The sequence below is a fragment of the Erinaceus europaeus genome, chromosome 4 (genome assembly GCF_950295315.1).
Source record: "Erinaceus europaeus chromosome 4, mEriEur2.1, whole genome shotgun sequence".
In the NCBI taxonomy this organism is placed as follows: Eukaryota; Metazoa; Chordata; class Mammalia; order Eulipotyphla; family Erinaceidae; genus Erinaceus; species Erinaceus europaeus.
Genome location: NC_080165.1, coordinates 25,627,397 through 25,653,850, shown reverse-complemented (window position 1 = coordinate 25,653,850; position 26,454 = coordinate 25,627,397). Strand labels below are relative to the sequence as shown.

General features: G+C 49.9%; 2 protein-coding genes across 3 annotated transcripts; both read right to left on the bottom strand.

Moving 5' to 3' along the window:
* Positions 1–4,554: 4,554 nt before the first annotated feature.
* LOC103113881 (cytochrome P450 2D17-like) lies at positions 4,555–25,910 on the bottom strand. 2 transcript variants are annotated; one of them, XM_060189075.1, is made up of 10 exons: positions 25,634–25,910; positions 24,341–24,512; positions 23,212–23,364; positions 22,948–23,108; positions 21,668–21,841; positions 21,398–21,539; positions 21,001–21,188; positions 20,484–20,625; positions 20,194–20,383; positions 4,555–4,629 (listed from the first exon to the last, which is right to left on the bottom strand). In XM_060189075.1, the coding sequence occupies exons 1-9, from the start codon at positions 25,820–25,822 to the stop codon at positions 20,205–20,207; spliced, it is 1,500 nt and encodes a 499-aa protein (XP_060045058.1). In that variant the 5' UTR covers positions 25,823–25,910; the 3' UTR covers positions 4,555–4,629; positions 20,194–20,204. The 2 variants fall into 2 exon arrangements, with proteins under 2 accessions (XP_060045058.1, XP_007523529.2); XM_007523467.3 differs by lacking the exon at positions 4,555–4,629 and having other exon boundaries at positions 20,132–20,383.
* On the bottom strand, positions 4,636–10,609 carry LOC103113882 (cytochrome P450 2D14-like). The gene is made up of 9 exons (XM_060189087.1): positions 10,340–10,609; positions 8,828–8,999; positions 7,195–7,347; positions 6,940–7,100; positions 6,121–6,294; positions 5,830–5,971; positions 5,433–5,620; positions 4,918–5,059; positions 4,636–4,817 (listed from the first exon to the last, which is right to left on the bottom strand). Exons 1-9 carry the CDS (start codon positions 10,526–10,528, stop codon positions 4,639–4,641), a joined length of 1,500 nt encoding a protein of 499 aa, XP_060045070.1. The 5' UTR covers positions 10,529–10,609; the 3' UTR covers positions 4,636–4,638.
* Positions 25,911–26,454: the final 544 nt, after the last annotated feature.

Sequence of the window (26,454 nt, the reverse complement as noted above, 5' to 3'; positions counted from 1 at the left end):
ACATGTCACCTTTCGGCGGTTTCAGCTCAGTCTCTACAGAAAAGCAAAATTCCAGTGGCTGTCCTCCCCCATCAAGATAAGACATGTAGCGTTTCTTCCCTGTTCATTGGCATTGGACTGACACTTCTATCGGACTTGCTGGTGGAGCTCTTGGAAACTCCCTTTACACTGTGGGACTTCTTGAGGATAAACTGCGTGGTCCATGCAGGTGGTCTCAGGTCCCAGCAACACCAGGCCCCACCCCCTTATCCCACCAAGCCTCCCCTCGGCCTCACACTGGCCCTTGCTACTCTTACTTATCACTCCCTGTCTTATTCCAGTTCTCTGAAAAATGCCTGCACAATATCATTCAGGTTTCTGCCCAAAAGATTTCTGTTCACCCCTACACTGCTATTCCTCTGACAGAAATATAGTCTTTTACAGACATTGATCCATTTAAATATGGCCATTAGATAAAAAGAAAGGGGGAGATGTAGGGAAATTGTGAAGATGTGGTTGAGCTTGGCTGGGTTTGACCTGAGGGGTAAATCTATCCTGTCAGTCTCTCTCTATCTACTGAGAGGTGGAGCAAGAGGGACACAAGACCCCCCCAAGACTTGCCTCATCTTATCAGACTCCCTGCCTCACAAAACACCCTGCATTCCTGATACTATGGCCTGCTCCCTTATTATCTACATAATCTTTGCTTTGCCTGAAAGGTCTCCTCCATAATTCCCTGCAGGGTATTCTTAATCCTACCAGTTAAACCCCTAGCAACAGTTGCTAAGGAAGTCCCTACCTTTCCCAGCCCCTTTTACCTTTCTCTGCCCCTTTCCTAACCATATATGGTATTGTCAAGCCACTTCCATTTTTGACTTGGGGGCTTCCAGTTTCTGGGATGGAGGAGTACACGGGCAGACCAGGGAGGCTGATGCTGGGCATTGCGGTGGCTTACGTGCTACTGCCCGACTCTGGGGCACTTGGATGAGTAAAGATTTGAATGGCCTTACCGCCACCCACTTGGTTCCTGGGTCATCTCTCTCTCACATCACTAGCCCAATAGATGCACACACAAGTTGTGTGACGTGACGGGCAAGTAAGTATGGCCCACACACACAGTTAAGGATCACTTGCCATGAAAACCAGAAGAATTTCTAAAAGGGATTATTGTTGTTATTATTTCCTTTTTAATTTTATTTTCTTACCAGAGTACTACTAAATTCTGGCTTATGGTGGTATGCTGGATTGAACCTGGGGCTTTGGAGCCTCAGGCATGAGAGTCTGTTTGCATATTCATTATGCTGTCTACCCTCACCTTTTTTTTTTTTTTTTTTTTTTTTTTAGCAGAGTCAAGGCTCAATTTAAACTATGTTGGTGCCTGGAACTGAACTTAGGACTTTGGACTCACAGGCATATTTATTTATTTATTAATTTATTCCCTTTTGTTGCCCTTGTTGACAAGCATAATTATTATGCTGTCTCCCCAGCACAAAAGGAATAAATTTTCAGGACACTGGGAAATAATTCGTGTAACTACATACACTGCATGACTGCTCTTAGATGAGGCAAGACAGTAGTGAAAGTCACAGAGAGAGGACGGTGGCTGCAGGTGAAGGAAGAAATTTACGGCAAGCTGATGGGGCCAGATTTCAATACAGAATGCAGATTTGTGGTGATGGGCAGTGATGGTGACACAGGAAATAGAAGCACTTCATAGGATTGAACTGTATGTAGTACACTGAACTCTACACTGTAGATGATTAAGATGTGAAATGCTAAGTTGTGTGTATTTGCCACACGCAAACCAATGCAGATACTGAAACAAATACACCCTTTTGTGTAAGAGCCAAGACTAAGGTGGTGGCCAGGGCAGAAAAGAAGTTAACAGAGGGAGTCAGGTGGTAGCACAGTGGTTAAGTGCAGGTGGTGCAAAGCGCAAAAGGACCAGTGTAAGGATCCTGGTTTGAGCCCCCGGCGGCTCTCCACCTGCCGGGGAGTCCCTTCACAGGCGGTGAAGCAGGTCTGCAGGTGTCTATCTTTCTCTCCCCCTCTCTGTCTTCCCCTACTCTCTCCATTTCTCTCTGTCCTATCCAACAGTGATGACATCAATAACAACAATAATAACAACAATAAGACAACAAGGGCAACAAAAGGAAATAAGTAAATATTAAAAAATATTTTTAAAAAAAGAAGTTCACTGAGCATGTTTGGGTGTGAGGTCATTGTGTAGATAAAATTATAGCAATAGGGAGTTGGGCAGTAGCACAGTGGGTAAAATGCACGTGGAGCAAAGCAGAAGGACTGGTGTAAGGATTCCGGTTCAAGCCCCCAGCTCCCAACCTGCAGAGTAGTCGCTTCACAGATGGTGAAGCAGGTCTGCAGGTGTCTATCTTTCTCTCCTTGACTCTGTCTTCCCCTCCTCTCTCCATTTCTCTAGTCCTATATAACAACGACGACAACAATAACAACAAGGGCAACAAAAGGGGAAATAAATAAATAAAATTCTTTTAAAAAGGTTAAAAAAATTATAGCAACAGCTGACCTTGGATCTGCTCTGAGACCCAACCTCCTGCACCTTGGACGTCATGTGATAAGAGTGTCTCCGGATTATGGAGATAGAATTGTTGTTATGCAACTTTTGTATCTGAGGTTCTGAGTTCAAAGCCCAAAACATCACAAGACAAAGACAAGCAGAGCTCTGGTTAAAAACCAAAATGAGGGAGTTGGGTGGTAGCGCAGTGGGTTAAGCGCAGATGGCGCAAAGCACAAGGACAGGTGTAAGGATCCCAGTTTGAGCCCTCGGCTCCCCACCTGCAGGGGAGTCGCTTCACAGGCGGTGAAGCAGGTCTGCAGGTGTCTATCTTTCTCTTCCCCTGTCTTCCCCTCCTCTCTACATTTCTCTTAGTCCTATCTAACAACAACGACATAATAAGAACAACAACAATAATAACTACAACAATAAAAAAAAGGGCAACAAAAAGGGAATAAATAAATTTAAAAAAAACGAGGGAGTTGGGTGGTAGCACAGTGGGCTAAGCACAGGTGGCACAAAGCGCAAGGACCAGCGTAAGCATCCCAGTTCGAGGCCCCAACTCCCCACCTGCAGGGGAGTCACTTCACTATCGGTGAAGCAGGTGTCTATCTTTCTTTCCCTCTCTGTCTCCCCTGCTCTCTCCATTTCTCTCTGTCCTATCCAACAACAACGATGACATCAATAACAACAACAATAATAATTACAACAATAAAACAACAAGGGCAACAAAAGGGAATAAATAAATATTTTTTAAAAGTAAAAAACAAAAACAAAAACAAACAACCCTGTGTTTGTTTTGTTCCCAGTATGTGACTGGGAAGTGGCATGGTGTGAGAAACCTTAGAACTCTGATCATGAGCCTGAGTTCTGTGTCAAGGCGTATGTCACAGTGATATTCTGTCTTTGTCTCTCATGTGTAAATACTCTTATTGAAAAACCAATCTTGGGGGTGGAGGCCAGGCAGTAGTGCAGCCGGTTAAGCTCACATGGTGTTAAGCACAAGGACCGGCATAAGGATTCCGGTTCAAGCCCCCAGCTCCCCACCTGCATGGGGGTCGCCTCACAAGCCATGAAGCAGGTATGCAGGTGTCTGTCTTTCTCTCCTTCTCTCTGTCTTCCCCTCTCGTCTACATTTCTCTGTCCTATCCAACAACAATGACATCAATGACAGCAATAATAATCACTACAACAATAAAGTAACAAGGGCAATAAAAGGGGAAAAAATACTCTCCAGGAGCAGTGGATTCATGGTTCCAGTGCTGAGCCCTAGCAATAACCCTGGAGGCAAAAATAAATAAATAAATAAATAAACCGGGGGGGGGGGCTGGGTGGTACTGCAGCAAGTTAAGTGAACATGGCGCAAAGCACAAGGATCTGTATAAGGACCCCAGTTTGAATCCCTGGCTCCCCACCTGCAGAGGAGTCGCTTCAAAAATAGTGAAGCAGGTCTGCAGGTGTCTATCCTTCTCTCCCCGTCTTCTCCTCTCTTGATTTCTCTCTGTCCTATCCAACAACAACAACAGCAATAACAAATATAACAATAGTAACATCAAGGGCAACAAAAATGGGAAAAATAACTTCCAGGAGCAGTGGATTCATAGTGCAGGCACCGAGCCCCAGCGATAACCTTAGAGGCAAAAAAAAAAAAAAAGAGTCAATCTTGGGGGCTGGGCAGCAGTGCACTGTGCTAAGCGCACATCGTGCAAGGCGCCAGAACCTGCACAAGGAACCCAGTTCAAGCCCCTGGCTTCCCACCTGCAGGAAGGTTGCTTCATGAATGGTGAAGCAGGTTTACAGGTGTCCATTTTTCTCTCCCCCCTTTTGTCTTCTCTTCCTTTCTCTATTTCTCTTTGTTCTAACTAACAACAAAGACAGTGACAACAAAATGGAAAAAATAGCCAGGAGCAGCAAATATGTAGTGCAGGCAATGAGCCCCAACAATACCTGGAGGCAAAAAAAGGAAGATGAATCAGTTTTAAAGGAAAAAGAAATACAGTTCCTGTGTCCCAGAGCCACAAGGAAGCTGAGGTCCAATCACTGCAGGAAACATCCAGTGGGAGGCACAGATGGTTTATTGAGCACCGGGGGCCAACACCAGAAGCTATCTGGGGTTTCACCTGGTGCCTCTAGCGGGACTTGGCACAGAGCTGGTAAGGAGCTGGGGTCAACAGGAAAGCCACCTCCGCGTGGTCGCTGGGCCGCGGCTGCCCTGCGGGCACCAAGAAGCTGAAGCGCTGCAGGAGGCAGGTGAAGAAGAGGAAGAGCTCCATGCGGGCCAGGGGCTCCCCCAGACACACTCGGCGGCCTGCAGAGGAGATGGAGGCTCTGTGAGCCTGGGGTCTGTGGCTCTCCCCTCAAAGAATCTCTGGGGAGAGACAGAAGCCCAGACACCCCCACCCAGGCACCTGCTGAGAAGGGCATAAAGGCCTCCTTCTTCACAAAGCGGCCCTGGTCATCCAGGAAGTGCTCAGGGTAGAAGCGCAAGGGCTTCTTCCAGCAGCTCTCATCCTTCAGCACAGATGACAGGTTGGTGAGGAGCACTGTGCCCTGGGGGACATGCCTGGCGTGAATTTGGAGGGACTGAGATAACCCCAAAGCCACTGAGCATATAATCTTACTTTCACAGCCCAATGTAAAATGGCAGCTCCTGTCCTGTGACTAGGTACCTGTCACCCTTAGGAGGTCCTTACTCGTAATTGATACATAAGGGGTCCACCCAAGGCATCTTTTCAATTGTCATGCCCTGTCAGAGAGCATAGTGAGCAGGCAGGACTTACTGCTATCCTCACCCTCAGCTCACAGGCAGCCTGGGAAATGGACCTGGGAGGACTGGAACCTTGCTTGACTCTTCTGTGATGTGCTCACTCAGGTGAATCCAGATGGCAGGTGGAGGGGAGGGCTGAGGGGGGCTCAGGCCTACCTTGGGGATGCGGTAGCCCTGCACTTCAGTGTCCCGGGATGTCATGTGAGGCACTCCCAGTGGCACAATGTCCCCAAAGCGCTGCACCTCATGGATCACGGCCATGGTGTAGGGCATGTGGGCCTGGTCTGCCATCTCTGGTGGGCGCGACTGCCCTATCACCTCATCAATCTCCTGCTGAACCCGGCCTGCACCAACAACAGTCCCCACAGTGGCTCAGAACTGGGGCACCTTGCTCTGACCTGCCCCACACACCCCCACCCTGACTCCGGACAGCAAGGAGGAGGGGCAGGTCAGCCAGCCTCTGCTCAGAGCCCCTGCTGCCCAGTCCAGTTCCAGAGCCCCAGTGTCCCTTCCTGCCCCTCCAGCCTCCCCACAGACTGCAGGCTGGGCTCACGCTGCACGTCCGGGTGCAGGATCATGAGCAGGAGGGCCCAGGCCAGGGTGGTCGACGTGGACACCATCCCCGCAGTGAACAGGTCTGCCACCACCATGCGCAGGTTCGCATCGTTGAAGCTGCTCTCGGGGTTCCCCTTGGCCTGGGTCACACAGAGAGGGTGTCTCAGACTACGGCAGGCAGAAGACAGGAAGCCAACCCCATGGTGCCCTGAACCCATGCACCTGAGCACCTTTTTATTACAGTGCTGTCCACACCTCCTGGGGTCCAGACTCCTAATGCCATGCTCACCTTCTCCACCTCATCCAGGAAGGCGTCAGTCAGATCTCGTGGCTGGTCTGGATCCCGGGTCACCCTGTTCTCGTTGATCAGCTGGTCCAGTATGGCCATGAGGGCCTTATGGCTGGAGAAGATTTTGTCTACCAGCCCTGGGATTTTCAGGAGCACAGGGACCTCATTCAGCACCTGTGGGCACAGACATGAGTCCTATATCCTACTACTCAGTTGATTATGTCACCCTGGCTGGTTCTGTTGCAACCGAGGAAGGTAGACTCCATCAGCCTTTTCACTTCTTTTTTTTTTTCCTCCAGGGTTATTGCTGGAGCTCAGTGCCTGTGCCATGAATCCACAGCTCCTGGAGGCCATTTTTCCCCCTTTTGTTGCCCTTGTGGTTATTATTGTTGTTGTTGATGTCGTTCATTCCTGGATAGGACAGAAAGAAATGGAGAGAGGAGGGAAAGACAGAGGGGGTAGAGAAAGATAGACACCTGCAGACCTGCTTCACTGCCTGTGAAGTGACTCCCCAACAGCTGGGGAGCCCCAGTCTCCAACCAGGATCCTTACGCAGGTCCTTGCGCTTTCTGCCATGTGCACTTAACCCGCTGAGCTACTGCCCGACCCCCTTCACTTCTTTTTTAATTCATGTGTTTTAATTCTCTATATTCACATGAGTTTAACTCATCCTATTCCCTCTCCTCCCCACTATTCTCATGTTCCAGCAAAGGCAGCGCGATCCTGAATTCTTGGCCTACAAATCTAATTCTACAGAATCATGTTGACAGGGGGTTTCCTTTGGGGCTTCACCCTGAAGCCCATGATTGTCCTCCTCACCGCACAGGAAAGGCTGGACTCCTCCTTCAGTATGGTATCCATGAGATCCAGCATCTGTATGAGCTGAGGGTCATCATACTCAAAGCGGCGCGCATAGATGAGGGAGGAGATCACATTGCTCACAGCCTTGTTCAGCAGCTCCTTGGGACGAAAGGGGCTTCCTGAAAAGGACGAGGATGTCAAGGGTGGCAGTTCTGGGGACACCATTAGATCCCCAGGCCCTCAGTCCTCATCCCTTGACTCCACCACACTCACCATCCTGGGCAGCAAAGGCGGCACAGAGGCAGGAGGCCTCCTCGGTCACCCACTGCTCCAGAGACTTCTTGCCCAGCCCGAAGTTGCGCATGGTGGACACGGAGAAGCGCCGCTGCTCGCGCCACGCGTGTCCATAGCGCGCCAGGATGACCCCTGGTGACAGGTGGGGGTGAGGCTGGGACTAGGTCTGACCCCGCCCTCGGTGCCACTGCAGGTACCTCCACCTGCTCTTCCTCCTCTACCTGGATTTTGGACTACAGGCACAGGCCACTCCCATCCGACAGGCCCCGCCCCTCGCATATGCCCCGCCCCTCCCATAGGCCCGTCCTATTCACCAGGGTCCCCCCCACTTATCTGGCCCCACCCCTTCCACGGGCCAATCATGAAGCTGCTGGTTTAGAAGCCTTCTTGCTGTGAACCCTGTCCACACTGAGCCCGTGGAGCACACTTTAACCGGGTCCAAAGCCTCCACATTAGATACCACCTCTCTTCCCTTCCATTCCCTTCCCTTCCCTTCCCTTCCCTTCCCTTCCCTTCCCTTCCCTTCCCTTCCCTTCCCTTCCCTTCCCTTCCCTTCCCTTCCCTTCCCTTCCCTTCCCTTCCCTTCCCTTCCCTTCCCTTCCCTCCCCTCCCCTCCCTTCTCTTCCCTTTCCTTTCCCTTTCCCTTTTCTTCCTTTCTTCCTTCCTTCCTTCCTTCCTTTCTTTCTTTCTCTTTCATTCTTTTCAAAATATTTTCATTTAGTTATTATTGGATAGAGACAGACAGAAATTGAGAGGGGGGGGAATAAAGAAGGAAGGAGGCAAAGAAACACATGTAGCTCTGCTTCACTACTCAAGAAGATTTCCCCCTACAGGTAGGGAACAGGAGCTTGAACCTGGTCCTTGCTCACTGTAATGTGTGCGCTTAATCAAGTGCGTCACTGCTTGGCCTCCCTGATTTTACTTTACTTTTCTTTTTTAAAATTTTTAAAATGTTTATTTATTTTTCCTTTTGTTGCCCTTGTTGTTTTATTGTTGTAGTTATTATTGTTGTTCTTGATGCCATCATTGTTGGATAGGACAGAGATGGAGAGAGGAGGGAAGACAGATGGGGAGAGAAAGACACCTGCAGACCTGCTTCACCGCCTGTGAAGCGACTCCCCTACAGGTGGGGAGCCGGGGGCTCAAACCCGGATCCTTAGGCCGGTCCTTGCGCTTTGCGTGCGCTTAACCCGCTGCACAACCGCCCGACTCCCCCGATTTTCCTTTTCTACCCGGACTTTCTGTCCAGTCCCAGATCCCGCCCGCAGCCACGCCCCTTCCCTTCCACGCTCTGGCCCTTTACACTGGGTACAGTCTCAATGGAGGACGCCTACCTGTCCCTCCTCATCCACTTCCGTTCTGGAAGACCCGGCTGACCTCTGATGGGTCATATCCCATCACAATCTCTGCTCTGCTCCCACACTACAGACCAGTTCCGAACCCGCCCATTCAACCCCCAGCCTCCACCACGACCCCCCCCCCCATCTCTGGCTTAGTCCTCGCCTGCTCTCTCTGTTGCCTGCACCTAGTGCTCATGACCCGCCCTCCCTAGACAGGGAGTCACTGCTCACCAGTCCCTCCAGTTTCATGTGCCTGCCCCGCCTCCACTTGCCTTCAGAGCCCGGCCCGAAACCCATTGGCTCTGAGATGGGAGAAGGGGGCCGGTCTGAGGTGTCCTCACTCCGCTCCACCAGCGCCTCACGCATGGCCGCCAGGCCATTGAGCACGACTGTGGGCGTCCAGGCCATCTGCAGGCTGAACACGTTCCCATAGCGGCGCCGCAACTGAAGGGGAGATGTACACCGGGTGGAGGGTGGAGGGTGGAGGGTCGAGGGTGGGGGGTGAGGGAGGGAAGTGTGAGGGGGTATTTGTGGGCACAGTACTAATCCCCAGCCCCAATGCAGCCTGTCCCAGGTCTCTAAGTCTGGACTCCTCAGGCCACCTAGAGCTGTCTGGTGCAAGGACTGTTGGCCTCTCACCTTGAGGACATAACATCCAAGGTGAAGGACAGCAGCTGGGTCTCACCTGCCTGCTCTGATTTTACAAGGTCACCAGATTGTCAGCAGGCCTGGGGAGCAGCCTATTCACAGAGAGCAGACTGGGAGTCACAGAGACGAGTACTGAGGGCTAAAGGCCCCCGGAGGCAAAAGAACTGAAGCTGGTCACTGTCACTTGGTGCCTGCACTACGAATCCACTGCTCCTGGAGGTTATTTTTCCCATTTTGTTGCCCTTGTTGTTGTGCTTTTTGTAGTTGTTATTGTTGTCATGGCTGTTGTTGTTGGATAGGACAGAGAGAAATAGAGAGAGGAGGGGAAGATAGAGAAGAGAGAAAGATAAGACACCTGCAGACCTGCTTCACTGCATGCTAAGCAACCTCCTGCAGGTGGGGACCAGGGGCTCGAACCAGGATTCTTACCCCGGCCCTTGCGCTTTGTGCTATGTGCGCTTAACCCGCTACACTACCACCCAACTCCCTCTTTTTTTTTTTTTTTCCTCCAGGGTTACTGCTGGGGCTCGGTGCCTGCACTGTGAATCCACTGCTCCTGGAGGCTATTTGTTCCCTTTTGTTGCCCTTGTTGCTTATCGTTCTTGTTATTATTATAGCTATCATTATTGTTGGATAGGACAGAGAGAAATGGAGAGAGGAGGGGAAGACAGAGAGAGGGAGAGAAAAATAGACACCTGCAGACCTGCTTCACCGCTTGTGAAGTGACCCCCCTGCAGGTGGGGAGCTGTGGGCTCAAACCAGGATCCTAACATCACTCCTTGTGTTTTGTGCTATGTGAGCTTAACCTGCTGTGCAACCCGCCCAGCCCTTGGTCATGTGACTTTCAACATGACCTGCCCCCCTCATTTCCTTTCTTGCCCTCTCCTCCCGATGGGCTCAGAAAGGATCAGGCACACATAATGACCCAACCAGGGCCAAGTGCAACTGTTTGATGTGCCCAAAGCCAGGACGGAGGGCTCTCTGCCAACCTCATGGGAGGAGGTGGAAGCCAAGCTCAGACCCTGTGCACTGTCCTCCCCCAGAGCCAGAGGGCAGCCTCTTCAGTGGCCCTAGTGCAGCCATGACCTCAGCCCCACCCCCTGTGCTGCAGGCCAGGCCCCAGGGCGCCCCCTCACCTGGCCCATGGAGCGCGGCAGGTCCTGGAAGTCCAGCTGTAGCAGGTTGCCCAGCCCAGGCAGAGGCGTGGGGCCAGGTGGGTAGCGAGCTGCCCAGCGTGCTCTGCGGTGCATCAGGTCCACGAGGAGCAGGAAGATGACCACGGCCACAGCCATGGACCCCAGCCACTCCCCGCTCAGCAGCACCATGGCTCCCACTGGGCTTCTCTGGGCACAGCTGACACTGTCTGAACACCAGCACCAAGATCCAGGCCTCAAAGCACTTCCCTACAGCCTGAGTCTGCCTGTAGGTGGTTTATAAAGGGAGCAGATCTGGCCTTTGACCTGCCTCTACTCAGATATGTGGAAATGACTGTGTAGCAAAGGGTGCAGGGAAAGGTCATAGAAAGTGCAGGTCACAGAATCCTGTCCTGTTGGGCTCACTTGTTGCTTGTCACAGGGCAGGGGCTGAGAAGAGAAGCCCCCCCACACCTGCTGCTTCCTCAGCTGTGCTCAGCAGGGAGTTAGCAGGGACCCACACCCATTCTGAAGGACCCTGACCCTACCACCCCATCACTTCACAATCTGAATGTGGTCACAGCCTTTCCCCTCACTCTCCATGCCTCCATGTGTCTGTCTGTCTGTCACCAGACATTGTATGTTTCCATGTTTCCACACAGACACACCTGCTCCCCATAGCATCAACACTCCTTCAACCCAGCCAGCCTCAGACAGCACTCAGCTCACACAGGGACACACACACACACAGTGTACACACTCACAGGCACACACCCACTGCACAGGCCCAGCACCAAGGGCCTGGTTTCATGAGAACAGCTGCCCTGGAGGGGTCTCTGCTGCAGAGCCAGCTCCCCAGGGGCCCAGGGCCCTCCCTGGATGTAGCCAGATAGCTTCCTGGGCTCAGGCCTGGCCTTGACAAGTTCTAGTCTGGGCATCCTGGTCACCACTGCCCATGCATGCAGACTGGCCATGGTGGGCCCTCAAGGCCCTCCCCACAAATAGACCATCTCCAGCCACCTCCTAGGGACACCATCATCCCACTGCTTTTCAGCCACTCTGTAGAATGATGAGAAGTCTGAACCCAGTGCTCCCGGGACAATGTTCCTTGTTCATACAGAGATGCATTATCCAGGGGGGGCAGCCTGTGATGCACTTGGTTAAGTGCTTATATCATGTGCAAGGATCTGTGTTTGAACCCCCACCTCCCACCCTCAGGGAGAACACTTCATGAGCAGTAAAGCAGGTTTGCAGGCGTCTATTTTTCTTTCTGTTTCTATCTCCCTTCTCCCTCTAAATTTCTCTCTGTCCTGTTAATAAAAATAAAGGAATAAATGACTGCTGTGAGCCATGGATTCATAGTGACAGCATCAAGCCCCAGTGATAACCCTGGATGTAATAACAATAATGATGATGATATGTTTTTTAAAAAATATTTTTTATATTTATTTATTTTCCCTTTTGTTGCCCTTGTTGACGATGATATGTTTTATCTATAATTCTCTGTGCTTTAAAAAAAATTTTTTTTTGTCTCCAGGGTTATTTCAGGGGCTTGGTTCCTGCGCTACGAATTCACTGCTCCGGGAGGCAGTTTTTTCCTTTTTTCCTTTTTTTATTTTTTTGCCTCCAGGGTTAGTGCTGGGGCTCAGTGCCTGCACCATGAATCCACTGCTCTTGGAGGCCTTTTTTCCCCCCTTTTGTTGCCCTTGTTGTTGTAGCCTTGTTGTTATTATTGTTGTTGTTGATGTCATTCGTTGTTGTATAGGACAGGAGAAATGGAGAGAGGAGGGGAAGACAGAGGGGGAGAGAGAAAGACAGATACCCGCAGACCTGCTTTACCACCTGTGAAGCGACTCCCCTGTAGCTGGGGAGCCATGGGCTCAAACTGGGATCCTTACACCGACCGGTCCTTGGCGCTTTGTGCCACATGCGCTTAACCCGCTGCACTACTGCTCAACTCCCAGCTATTTTTTTCCTCTTGTTGCCCTTGTTCAACATTATTGTTGTTATTGCTGTCATTGCTGTTGGATAGGACACAGAGAAATTGAGAGAGGACAGTGAGACAGAGAGGGGGAGAGAAAGATAGACACCTGCAGACTTGCTTCATCATTTGTGGAGGAACCCCCTGCAGGTCGTGAGCCAGTGGCTCCAACCAGGATCCTTACGCCAGTCTTTGAGCTTTGTGCAACATGCACTTAACCTGCTGCGCTATCACCCAGCTCCCTCTTTAGAAATTTTGTGTGTGTGCCTGCGGAGATAACATAATGGTTTTGCAAATGGTTTTCATTTCTGAGGGCTTGAAGTCCCAGGTTCAGTCCCTGACACTCTATAGGCCAGAGCTGTGCAGTGCTCTGATTAAAAATAAGTTTATGAACATATAATTGGGGGCCAGGTGGTGGCGCACCTGGTTGAGCACACATGTTACAATGCACCAGAACCCAGGTTCGAGCCCCTGGTCCCCACCTGCAGGGGGAAAGCTTTGCAAATGGTGGAACAGAGCTGTAGGTGTCTATCTTTCTCTATCCCTCTCTGTCTCCCCCTACCCTCTCAATTTCTAACTGTCTCTAACCAATAAACACAGATTTTAAAAAAGACATATAATCAGTTCATATAATAATTAATAAAAGCTCTTTTTCTTTTGGTTTATATTGATACAAAGGTTAATCTCTGGGGTGAGGGTAGATAGCATAATGGTTATGCAAAGAAACTCTAATGCCTGAGGCTCCAAAGTCCTAGGTTCAATCCCCCATACCACTAAAATCCAGAGCTGAGCAGTGCTCTGGTGTTTCTCTCTGTGTATCTTGCTCCCTTAATAATAATAATAATAATAATAATAATAATAATAATAATAAAAGGTTAATCTCTGAGTTTTCACCTCCTTGCAGTTCACTGAAATCTTGAATATACAGGTCAATGTTTTACACCTAAGGGGACTTATAGTCATTTCTTCAAGTGATCCCTTCTTGTTCATTGTCTTCCTCTGGGAGACCAACTCTATGTGTCTGTGATTTATAGTATTTCCTAGTTTGATTTTTTAATTGTTTAATAATGATCTATAAGGATAAGAGGGGTACAATTCCACTCAACCCTTATGACAAGAGTTCCATATCCCATCCCCTCCCCTGACAGCTTTCCTATTCTTTATCCCTCTGGGAGTATGGACCCAGGGTCATTATGGGGTGCAGAAGGTGGAAGGTCTGGCTTCTGTAGTTGCTTCTTCACTGGACATGGGCATTGGCAGGTTGATCCACACTCCCAGCCTGCCTCTCTCTTCCCAGTCCTCCTTATGGTTCTTCATTCTTTCCATTCCGCAGGCTACATTGTCTCATCTAATCTGCCTCAGGTTTAACTTCCTATCTTCACATTCCCTTTGTTTCTTTCTTGCCACCATGTACACTGCTGAGGCTTGCTGCCTGTGGAACAACACTGCTTCTGGTTGCCATTATTTTTCTTTCAGTTGGAGGGTAAGATACACACACAAACACACACACACACACAGAGAGAGAGAGAGAGAGATTGGAAAGCAGACAGAGAGGGAAAGACAGACAGTAGAGAGCAACATTCCACCATTTATGATGTTTCCCTTTTGCAGGTGCTCCCATATGGTGGCCTGAGACACCAACCCAGGCCCTAGCACACGGCAAGCTGTGCACTCTACCGGGCCTACTAGCTGCTGGCTCACTGTCTCCAGAATTTCTACTTCCTCCTTATAATGTGACTGCAGTACGGGTAGTTTCCCACTGCTGACATCGTTGGCTTGCTTGTTTCTTTCTTTTCTCTCTCTTCCTATTTTTTGCCCCTCCCTCACTCCCTTCTCCCTTCCTCTTTCCCTCCACTATGCTTCTTTCCTTCCTTTCTTTTGGCAGAGACTTGCCACGAGTGGCTGTATTTCTCTCTAACATTTGCCTACAGAGATATCGAGATGGAGCACCACCGACAGTAGAGCTTCCCCGGTACCCGGCACTGCCATATGGTTCTGGGGCTCAAGCCTGGGTCATAGGCGTGGCAAGGCACAAATCCTGCCCCGTTAGTTGTCTCTCTGTCCCACTTTGCTTGTTTCTTTTGATAGTTCCTTCAGTGTGTGGACAAATAAAGTAGCGAGTTGGTTCAGCAGGTCCAGCATCAGGACGGCATCCACTGTGCTCCTCTCCCAAGTGTGAGACATGCTTTCTGTTCCTTCCCATGTCTTGTAATACAATATTGAAAACAGGGTATGCCAAATACCAAATATGGTTCCTCTGTGGATTATTTTGTCTTTGCTCCTAGAGCTAGTTTGGTTGATTGTTGTGATTTCAACTGCTTCTTAGCTTGTCAAGTGTTATGAACTGACTGTTCAAAGTCTCCCTTTATCCTTATCTGAGGCTTTGGGTCACTGCTGTTTTGCTAGAGGTCAGGTAATGACAGAGCAGGAATTTCCTATAATGCCTGGAACAAACTAATCTCCTAGTATTCACTCAGTCTCTCTCTCTCTCTCTCTCTTCTCTCTCCCTCTCTTCTCCTTCTCTCTCCTTCTTCATCCATTTCTCTCTGTCTTTCTCTTTTTGTTGGGGCCTGACATCAACCAGAGACGTGGAGGTGGCTTTACCACCCACATCTTTCTGTTAGCCATCACCTTCTGTTTGCACAGGGCCCCGAGGTCAGTCACAGGTGGCAGCTTAGGGACTCCTGGGTCTTTCTAGTCTGCACAGTTGCTCAGAGCCCAGGACTCATGGCTCCCTGGGGTTCAGGAATCTTAGGGCTTCTCAATGCTCCTGTGACTGTTAGATGCCCTCATTTCTGCTCTGAGACTTTAGGCTACGGTCTGCACCAGCTCAGACCATTCCTCAGGTAGCTGGGACATAAAAGACTCACTTCTGACTACATTAAACAAACTTCCCAGAACAAGACAGTTATCAGTGGAGAAATGAAACTCTTCTACACTAGGGGTGTGGTAGACTGGGATGAAAATTGGCACAGTAATGTGAAAATTACCAGTTTTAAACAATTACTCATATAGAACACATGAACCATAGTCCCACTTGAAAGTGGTGCCTCAAAAAGAATTTGCATCCAGATCTATAGCAACAGGTTTCCCTCATTCTTTACACTTTACTTGCATCTATGTATTTATTTATTTAAGAGCACCCTGTTCACCTCAAGCTTATGGTGGTGCCTGGGATTAAACTTGAGGCCTTGGGGCCTCTGGCATGAAAGTTTCTTGCATAACCATTATACTGTCTCCCCAGCACAACAGGGATACATCTTGAAGAAACTGGGAAAAATAATCATACACTGCATGACTGTAATTCGATGAAACACCTACAGTAGTGAAGGTCACAGACAGAAATTGTGGTGGCTTCAGGTGGAGGAGGAAAGTCAGTATGTTGACCATGGGGTCAGGTAACATTATAGAAGATGAGGAGCTCTGGGGATGGCAGGCTATGCTGGCTGCAGAAATATGAGCACTTCACAGCACTGAACTGTGTGTAGTACCACTGAACTCTACACTGTAGATGACTAAGATGAGAAATACCAAAAGTCCTGGACCAAAAGATGGTTTTACAAATGAATTATACAAAACCTTCAAAGAAGAACTAATACCTCTACTTTTTAAAGTCTTCCAGAAGATTGAAGACACTGGAGTATTCCCTGCCAGCTTCTATGAAGCCAACATCACTCTGATACCAAAAGCAGACAGGGACACAACCAAAAAAGAAAACTACAGACCAATATCTCTGATGAACATAGATGCTAAAATACTGAACCAAATTCTAGCCAATAGGATACAGCAGTAAATTAAAAAGATTGTTCATCATGACCAAGTGGGGTTTATCCCAGGCATGCAAGGTTGGTTTAATATATGTAAATCAATCTATGTGATCCACCACATCAATAAAAGCAAGACCAAAAACCACATGGTCATATCAATTGATGCAGAGAAAGCCTTTGACAAAATCCAACATCCCTTTATGATCAAAACACTACAAAAAATGGGAATAGATTGGTAAATAAATAGGTACATTCCTTTAGATAGTGGAGTCTATATATAGCAAACCTACAGCCAACATCATACCCAATGGTGAAAAACTGGAAGCATTTCCCCTCAGATCAGGTACTAGACAGGGCTGCCCACTATCACCATTACTATTCAACACAGTGTTGGAAGTTCTTGCCATAGCAATGAGGCAGGAGCAAGGAATTAAAGGGATACAGATTGGAAGAGAACAAGTCAAACTCTCCCTATTTGCAGATGACATGATAGTATACACAGAAAAACCTAAGGAATCCCGTAAGAAACTTTTGGAAATCATCAGGAAATACAGTAAGGTGTCAGGCTACAAAGTTAACATTCAAAAGTCAGTGGCATTCCTCTATGCAAACACTAAGTTAGAAGAAATTGAAATCCAGAAATCATTTTCTTTTACTATAGCAACAAAAACAATAAAATATCTAGGAGTAAACCTAACCAAAGAAGTGAAAGACTTGTATACTGAAAATTATAAGTCACTACTCAAGGAAATTGAAAAAGACACAAAGAAGTGGAAAGATATTCCATGTTCATGGGTTGGAAGAATTGATATCATCAAAATGAATATACTACCCAGAGCCATCTACAAATTTAATGCTATCCCCACCAATATCCCAAGCACATTTTTAGGAGAATAGAACAAATGCAACAAATGTTTATCTGGAACCAGAAAAAACCTAGAATTGCCAAAACAATCTTGAGAAGAAAGAACAGAACTGGAGGCATCACACTCCCAGATCTCTAATTGTATCATAGGGCCATTGTCATCAAAACTGCTTGGTATTGGAACATGAATAGACACACTGACCAGTGGAATAGAACTGAGAGCCCAGAAGTGAGCCCCCACACCTATGGGCATCTAATCTTTGACAAAGGGGCCCAGACTATTACATAGGGAAAGCAGAGTCTCTTCAACAAATGGTGTTGGAAACAACGGGTTGAAACATGCAGAAGAATGAAACTGAACCACTGTATTTCACCAAATACAAAAGTAAATTCCAAGTGGATCAAGGACTTGGATATTAGACCAGAAACTATCAGATACTTAGAGGAAAATATTGGCAGGACTCTTTTCTGCATACATTTTAAAGACATCTTCAGTGAAACAAATCCAATTACAAAGAAGACTAACGCAAGTATAAACCTACGGGACTACATCAAATTAAAAAGCTTCTTCACAGCAAAAGAAACCACTACCCAAACCAAGAGACCCCTCACAGAATGGGAGAAGATCTTTACATGCCAAACATCAGATAAGAGTTTAATAACCAACATATATAAAGAGCTTGCCAAACTCAACAACAAGACAACAAATAACCCCATCCAAAAATGGGGGGAGGACTTGGACAGAATATTCACCACAGAAGAGATCCAAAAGGCCGAGAAACACATGAAAAAATGCTCCAAGTCTCTGATTGTCAGAGAAATGCAAATCAAGACAACAATGAGATATCACTTCACTCCTGTGAGAATGTCATACATCAGAAAAGGTAACAGCAGCAAATGCTGGAGAGGGTGTGGGGTCAAAGGAACCCTCCTGCACTGCTGGTGGGAATGTCAATTGTCCAACCTCTGTGAAGAACAGTCTGGAGAACTCTCAGAAGGCTAGAAATGGACCTACCCTATGACCCTGCAATTCCTCTCCTGGGGATATATCCTAAGGAACCCAACACATCCATCCAAAAAGATCTGTGTACACATATGTTCTTGGCAGCACAATTTGTAATAGCCAAAACCTGGAAGCAACCCAGGTGTCCAACCACATATGATTGGCTGAGCAAGTTGTGGTATATCTACACAATGGAATACTACTCAGCTATAAAAAATGGTGACTTCACCGTTTTCAGCCAATCTTGGATAGACCTTGAAAAATGCATGTTAAGTGAAATAAGTCAGAAACAGAAGGATGAATATGGGATGATCTCACTCTCAGGCAGAAGTTGAAAAAGATCAGAAGAAAAAATAAAAAAAGTAGAACCTGAACTGGAATTGGCGTATTGCACCAAAGTAAAAACTCTGGGGTGGGGGTGGGTTGGTGGGGAGAATACAGGTCCAAGAAGGATGACAGAGGACCTAGTGGGGGTTGTATTGTTATATGGGAAACTGGGGAATGTTATGAATGTACAAACTATTGTATTTACTGTTGAATGTAAAATATTAATTCCCCAATAAAGAAATAAAAAACAATATATAATCTGATAAAGTAATTCCCAACAATGAAAAAAAAAAGAAATGCCATCACATGTGACTTACACAACACACAAAGAGAGAGAGACCAAAGTAGATGCTGACCAAATACATCTTTTTGGTTAAGAGCCAAGACTGAAATGCTGGCCAAGGCAGAAAAGACATTGAGTATGTTTGGGTATACAGTCATTGTATAAACAAAATAATAGCAATAACAGATCTTGGATTTACTCCAGGAACTTACATCCTGCACCTAGGGGTATCTCGTATTTGATAAGATTGTTTCTCTAGAGGGCTAGGAGATAGCCTAGTGATTATGCAAAATTTTTCATTCCTGAGGCTCTAGAAGCAGTCTCCAGAGCCATCATATACCACAGGCAAAGAGTCCTCTGGTCAAAACAAAAACAAAGGGAATCAGGCGGTAGCGCAGCAGGTTAAGTACAGGTGGCGTGAAGTGCAAGGACCCGCGGAAGGATACCAGCCATTCAAGACCGGGCTACCCACCTGCAGGAGTCGCTTCACAGGTAGTGAAGCAGGTCTGCAGGTGTCCCCTCCTTTCTCCATTTCTCTCTGTAACATCAACAATAATAACTACAACAACAATAAAAAACAACAAGGACAACAAAAGGGAAAATAAATAAATATTTAAAAAGATTTTTAAAAAAGTAAAAAATCAACCTGAATGTTTCTGACTGGGGAGTATCAAAGTGTACAAAGCTATGCACTCTAAAGCATGAGTCTGTGTTCTTTCTGTGACATTGCACATGCCACAATGTTCTAGTACTCCCTTTCCCTCTCCCTCTCTCCTTCTCTCCCTCATTAAGCAATATTCTTCACATACAACACACACACACACGGTAGGGGTACAGAGAGAGGGAGAAAGAATGCATGTGCTCTGCAGCCATGTGGTCCAGCACACACTTCAGGTAGCCTGTGAACTGTTCAGGGCCCAGGGCCATACTGCATGAACTTACCCAAGTCTGAGAGTGACTGACCACTGAGCTGTGCTCTGGAGCTCATGAGATACACTCAAGCAGAGCACAGCACACAGACTGAGAGAGATTCCCAGCGAGCCCTCATCTGCTGTGCCCTGAGTACTGTCTGAGGGAATCCTGGGGGCAGGCAGCTGCAGCTCGGCCTGGTCTCCCTGTCCCTCCCTCAACTGGTCCAGCTGGAGCTTTCCCAGGGCCAGGGGAGGTGGGTTGCTGGGGGGAGGGGAGGGGCTTCCCTAGCAGCAGAAGGGCTGTCTCAGTTCTCTGAGACCTGGAGGGAAAGTGTGAACCTGGGGAGGGCTTGAGACCTGGACAGCCCCTCACACAACCAGGATTTGGGCCAATTCCCACCAGAAGTGCATTTTCACCGCCCCCCCCCCCCCCGCCTGATTCTCAGCATGGAGACATTGACATGATGCTGTTACCAGACAGAATGTCATTGTGGAGCCCATGGTCACAGGGGGGTCAGCCTTCTCTCACTGGGACTCAGTGCACCCACTTCTCAAATGTGTATGTGTTCCTGCACACACAGCAGGAGGGTCGGGGTGGGGGCTGGATGCAGGCAGCTGAGGTCCCAGCCTTGAAGGGAATGAGCTAAGGCGCCAGTGCTTCAGACACAGATGGTTTACTGAGCACCAGGGGCCAACACCAGAAGCTATCTGGGCTTTCACTTATCCCACCTCTAGCGGGATACTGCACAGAGCTGGTAAGGAGCTGGGATCGCCAGGGAGGCCACCTCCGCGTGGTCACTGGGCCGGGGCTGCCCTGCGGGCACCGAGAAGCTGAAGCGCTGCAGGAGGCAGGTGAAGAAGAGGAAGAGCTCCATGCGGGCCAGGGGCTCCCCCAGACACACTCGGCGGCCTGCAGAGGAGATGGAGGCTCTGTGAGCCTGGGGTCTGTGGCTCTCCCCTCAAAGAATCTCTGGGGAGAGACAGAAGCCCAGACACCCCCACCCAGGCACCTGCTGAGAAGGGCATAAAGGCCTCCTTCTTCACAAAGCGGCCCTGGTTGTCCAGGAAGTGCTCAGGGTAGAAGCGCAAGGGCTTCTTCCAGCAGCTCTCATCCTTCAGCACAGATGACAGGTTGGTGAGGAGCACTGTGCCCTGGGGGACATGCCTGGCATGAGTGGGGAACGGACTGTGGTCCTGAAGATTTGTACCCAGACTCAATGAGCGCATAGTCTTGAGCACACTTGCAAGATAAATGGCAACTCCTGCAAGGTGACCTGTCACACAAAGCAGGTCCTCACTGGTAACTGATACATAACCCAAGCACTGTGACAACTTCTTAATTGTCATCCCCTGTCAGAGAGCATAGTGAGCAGGCAGGACTTACTGCTATCTTCACCCTCAACTCACAGGCAGCCTGGGAAATGGACCTGGGAGGACTGGAACCTTGCTTGACTCTTCTGTGATGTGCTCACTCAGGTGAATCCAGGTGGCAGGTGGAGGGGAGGGCTGAGGGGGGCTCAGGCCTACCTTGGGGATGCGGTAGCCCTGCACTTCAGTGTCCCGGGATGTCATGTGAGGCACTCCCAGTGGCACAATGTCCCCAAAGCGCTGCACCTCATGGATCACGGCCATGGTGTAGGGCATGTGGGCCTGGTCTGCCATCTCTGGTGGGCGCGACTGCCCTATCACCTCATCAATCTCCTGCTGAACCCGGCCTGCACCAACAACAGTCCCCACAGTGGCTCAGAACTGGGGCACCTTGCTCTGACCTGCCCCACACACCCCCACCCTGACTCCGGACAGCAAGGAGGAGGGGCAGGTCAGCCAGCCTCTGCTCAGAGCCCCTGCTGCCCAGTCCAATTCCAGAGCCCCAGTGTCCCTTCCTGCCCTTCCAGCCTCCCCACAGACTGCAGGTTGGGCTCACGCTGCATGTCCGGGTGCAGGATCATGAGCAGGAGGGCCCAGGCCAGGGTGGTCGACGTGGTCACCATCCCCGCAGTGAACAGGTCTATCACCACCATGCGCAGATTCGCATTGTTGAAGGTGCTCTCAGGGTTCCCCTTGGCCTGGGTCACACAGAGAGGGTGTCTCAGACTACGGCAGGCAGAAGACAGGAAGCCAACCCCGTGGTGCCCTGAACCCATACACCTGAGCACCTTTTTATTACAGTGCTGTCCACACCTCCTGGGCTCACCTTCTCCACCTCATCCAGGAAGGTGTCAGTCAGGTCTCGTGGCTGGCCTGGTTCCCAGGTCATCCTGTGCTCACTGATCAGCTCATCTAGCATGGTCATGAAGGTCTTCTGTCCCGGGAACAACCTGTCTGCCAGCCCTGGGATTTTCCGGAGCACAGGGATCTCATTCAGCACCTGTGAAACAGATGAGAGTCCTTGGTTCTCCCTATTCACATAATTGTGCCACCCTGTGTGCCCCGGTGTCTGCAGATCCCTCTGTTCACATTCCTCTTCCTCACACACACACACAAAATCCTGTAATTAAAAACAATTCTTTTTCTTTTTTAAAGTTTTATTTATTTTATTTTTTGAAAGAGATGCAGAGAGAGAGGTACACACAGAGAGAAACACCAGAGCACTGCTCAGGTATGGCTCATGGTGGTGTGGGTGATTGAACCTGGGACTTAGGAGCCTCAGACATAAGAGTCTGTTTGCATAATCATTATGCTTGCTATCTCTCCCACCCACCCCTGATTTTTTTTTTCTTATTGCACCAAAGGACTGTGCAGTGGGGCGGAGTGTTCAGGTCCTGGAATATGATGACAGAGGAGGACCTAGGTGTGGGGTTAGAGGGTTACATGGAAAACTGATAAATGTTACACATGTACCAATTACTATATTTTACTGTCAACTGTAAACCATTTACCCCACCCCAAAAACATTTCCACCCTCGATATTACTGAGCCTCAATGCCTACACTACAAATCCACCAGTCATGTTACACAGTACTGTCCTTTTTTTTTTCCCCCTCTTTCTCTTTCTTTTATTTTGTAGGAGAGACAGGGGATGGAAATGGCAAAAGAGAGTGACACCTGCAGCACTGTTTCACCATTCATGGTGCTTCCCCCTGAATGTGGTGACTGGGAGCTTGAACCCAGGTCCTTGTACATGCTAACATGTGCCCCCAACCTGGTTCACCAATGCTCAGCCCCCTCTTCCTTAAACTTGAGTAACAGCCCTTTATTCAGCCCTGGGCTGCATGACAGACTTAAAATCATTATTTTTTTTTCTTTTCTAGAGCACTGCTAAGTTCTGGTGGTGGTGTGGAGGACTGAACTTGGGACTTCAGAGCCTCAGGCATGAGAGTCTCTTTGCATAATTATTACAGTGAATTGTTGCTGTGTCTTCCAGCAGAAGCAGTTAGGTTCCTTAGTCCTTGCTGTAGAAACCTAATTTCTCATATATCCTGTTGCTGGTGTGTTTGAGGGTTACCCTGTAACCTTTAAGAGTGTGCCTCTCACCTCACGGAAGAAGCCAGAGTCCTCTTTCACTGAAGCTTCTACGAAACCTATTATCTTGAGGAAGCGAGGGTCATCATACTCAAAGCGGCGCGCATAGATGAGGGAGGAGATCACATTGCTCACAGCCTTGTTCAGGAGCTCCTTGGGGCGAAAGGGGCTGCCTGGAAGGGACAGGGGTGGGGGTGGGGGCGGGTAGAGGGGCAGTCAGGGAGACATCCATTCAGTTCCAGGTCCTCAGTCCTCTTCCCTTGACTCCACACTCACCATCCTGGGCAGTAAAGGCGGCACAGAGGCAGGAGGCCTCCTCGGTCACCCACTGCTCCAGAGACTTCTTGCCCAGCCCGAAGTTGCGCATGGTGGACACGGAGAAGCGCCGCTGTTCGCGCCACGCGTGTCCATAGCGCGCCAGGATGACCCCTGGGGACAGGTGGGGGCGGGGCTGAAACTAGGTCTGACCCCGCCCTCGGTGCCACTGCAGGTACCACCTTGCTCTTTCTCTTTTACCTGGATCTTAAACTGCACGCATAGGCCACGCCCATCCAACAGGCCCCGCCCTCCCACAGACCACGCCCACATCTCTTGCCCCGCCCCCAGTGCCCAGGATTTCTGAGCACTCACACTCGGCCTCACAGGCCCTGCTTCCTCCCACAGACCAATCCTGACGCAGCTGAATTAGGAGAACTACTTGCTGTAGTAGTACCTCCTGCCTCTGTGCTGCCTTTGCCGACCAGGCAGATGAGTATGGAGTCAAGAGGACTGAGGACCTGGGATCTAATGGATGTACCCCTCTACCCGCCCCCACCCCACCCCTGTCCCTACCAGGCCGCCTATTTTGCCCCCAGGAGTTCCCGCTTCAATAGGGCTAGTGTAGCAAGCCAAGGTCTTTCCCCATTCTAGTACCACCTGCTTTTCCTTTTCTATCTGGACTTTCTCTCCAGTCCCAGTTTCCGCCCTCCAGCCCCTTCCTTTCCCTTACATGCTCTGACCCTTTACACTGGGTACAGTCTCAATGGAGGACGCCTACCACGCTAAACCCTTGGGTGCTGCAGGCAATTGTTGTCCCTCCTCATCCACTTCCGTTCTGGAAGACCCGGCTGACCTTTGATGGGTCATATCCCAACACAATCTCTGTTATTCCTCAACCCTTCCAAACTAGTCCCTTACCCTGCCCATCACAAAGACACACCTCATCTTCTGCCACCCCACCCCACCCCAATCCTCCATCAACTCCCCTACTCCTCCACCTCCTGCCTCTGGCTTCTCCCTCTCCTGCTCCCACTGCTAAAGTTCACACTGTCCTGCACCAAGTGCTTATGACCTGCCTGGGCAGGACCCACGGGTCACAGCTGAACAGTACCCACCAATTTGAGGTCACTATCCTGCCTTAACTTGCCTTCAGAGCGCGGCCCAAAACCCAGGTGCTCATAGGAGGGCGAAGGGGGCCGGTCTGAGGTGTCCTCACTCTGCTCCACCAGCGCCTCACGCACGGCCGCCAGGCCATTGAGCACGACTGTGGGCGTCCAGGCCATCTGCAGGCTGAACACGTTCCCATAGCGGCGCCGCAACTGAAGGGGAGATGTACACCGGGTGGAGGGTGGAGGGTCGAGGGTCGAGGGTGGGGGGTGAGGGAGAGAATTGTGAGGGGGTATTGTGGGCACAGTACTTAATCCCCAGCCCCAATGCAGCCTGTCCCAGGTCTCTAAGTCTGGACTCCTCAGGCCACCTAGAGCTGTCTGGTGCAAGGACTGTTGGCCTCTCACCTTGAGGACATAACATCCAAGGTGAAGGACAGCAGCTGGGTCTCACCTGCCTGCTCTGATTTTACAAGGTCACCAGATTGTCAGCAGGCCTGGGGAGCAGCCTATTCACAGAGAGCAGACTGGGAGTCACAGAGACGAGTACTGAGGGCTAAAGGCCCCCGGAGGCAAAAGAACTGAAGCTGGTCACTGTCACTCGCATCTGAATTTCAACTTGACCTCATTCCCTTTCTAACATTTTTCATTTTACTTATTAATGAGTAGAGACAGGGAGAAATTGAGAAGGAGGGTTGATATAGAGGAGAAGAGAGACACCTAAAGACCTGTTTTACCACTCTTGATGCTTTCCTTCTGTAGGTGGGGCCAAGTGCTTGAACCCAGGTCCTTGTGCAATATCATGTGTGCATTTAACCAGGTGTGCCACTGCCTGGCCCCCTAGCTTCCTTATTTTTTAAATTATTATCTTTGTTTATTGGATAGAGACAGCCAGAAATTGAGAGGGAAGTAGTGACAGAGAGGGAGAGAGACTGAGGCCCCTGCAACACTGCTTCACCACTTGCAAAGCTTTCCCCCTGCAAGTGGGGATGGGGACTTGAACCTGGGTCCTTGAACATTATAGCATTTGTGCTCAACCAGGTGTGCCACCACCCAGCCACCCTCATTCCCTTTCTAGCCCTCTCCTCCTGATGGGCTCAGAAAGGATCAGGCACACATACTGACCCAACCCAGGGCCAAGTGCAACTGCTTGATGTATCCACAGTCAGGACGGAGGGCTCTCTGCCCCCTCATGGGAGGAGGTGGAGGCCAAGCTCAGACTCTGTGCACTGTCCTCCCCCAGAGCCAGAGGGCAGCCTCCTCAGGGGCCCTTGCGCAGCCATGACCTCAGCCCCACCCCCTGTGCTGCAGGCCAGGCCCCAGGGCCCCCTCACCTGGCCCATGGAGCGCGGCAGGTCCTGGAAGTCCAGCTGTAGCAGGTTGCCCAGCCCAGGCAGAGGCGTGGGGCCAGGTGGGTAGCGAGCTGCCCAGCGTACTCTGCGGTGCATCAGGTCCACGAGGAGCAGGAAGATGACCACGGCCACGGCCACGGACCCCAGCCACTCCCCGCTCAGCAGCACCATGGCTCCCACTGGGCTTCTCTGGGCACAGCTGACACTGTCTGAACACCAGCACCAAGATCCAGGCCTCAAAGCACTTCCCTACAGCCTGAGTCTGCCTGTAGGTGGTTTATAAAGGGAGCAGATCTGGCCTTTGACCTGCCTCTACTCAGATATGTGGAAATGACTGTGTAGCAAAGGGTGCAGGGAAAGGTCATAGAAAGTGCAGGTCACAGAATCCTGTCCTGTTGGGCTCACTTGTTGCTTGTCACAGGGCAGGGGCTGAGAAGAGAAGCCCCCCCACACCTGCTGCTTCCTCAGCTGTGCTCAGCAGGGAGTTAGCAGGGACCCACACCCATTCTGAAGGACCCTGACCCTACCACCCCATCACTTCACAATCTGAATGTGGTCACAGCCTTTCCCCTCACTCTCCATGCCTCCATGTGTCTGTCTGTCTGTCACCAGACATTGTATGTTTCCATGTTTCCACACAGACACACCTGCTCCCCATAGCATCAACACTCCTTCAACCCAGCCAGCCTCAGACAGCACTCAGCTCACACAGGGACACACACACACACAGTGTACACACTCACAGGCACACACCCACTGCACAGGCCCAGCACCAAGACAGCTTCCTGGGCTCAGGCCTGGCC

Coding starts and splice junctions, on each gene's coding strand:
- LOC103113882 (XM_060189087.1), bottom strand. CDS start 10,528: ATGGTGCTGCTGAGCGGGGAGTGGCTGGGGTCCATGGCTGTGGCCGTG. Junction 5,060..5,432: donor AGGGCTACCGCATCCCCAAG/GTAGGCCTGAGC, acceptor CATGTCCCCCAG/GGCACAGTGCTCCTCACCAA. Junction 4,818..4,917: donor CTTTATGCCCTTCTCAGCAG/GTGCCTGGGTGG, acceptor TCTCCTCTGCAG/GCCGCCGAGTGTGTCTGGGG.
- LOC103113881 (XM_060189075.1), bottom strand. CDS start 25,822: ATGGTGCTGCTGAGCGGGGAGTGGCTGGGGTCCGTGGCCGTGGCCGTG. Junction 24,513..25,633: donor TGCCGCGCTCCATGGGCCAG/GTGAGGGGGCCC, acceptor TCTCCCCTTCAG/TTGCGGCGCCGCTATGGGAA. Junction 21,842..22,947: donor ACTCTGGCTTCTTCCGTGAG/GTGAGAGGCACA, acceptor TCTGTTTCACAG/GTGCTGAATGAGATCCCTGT.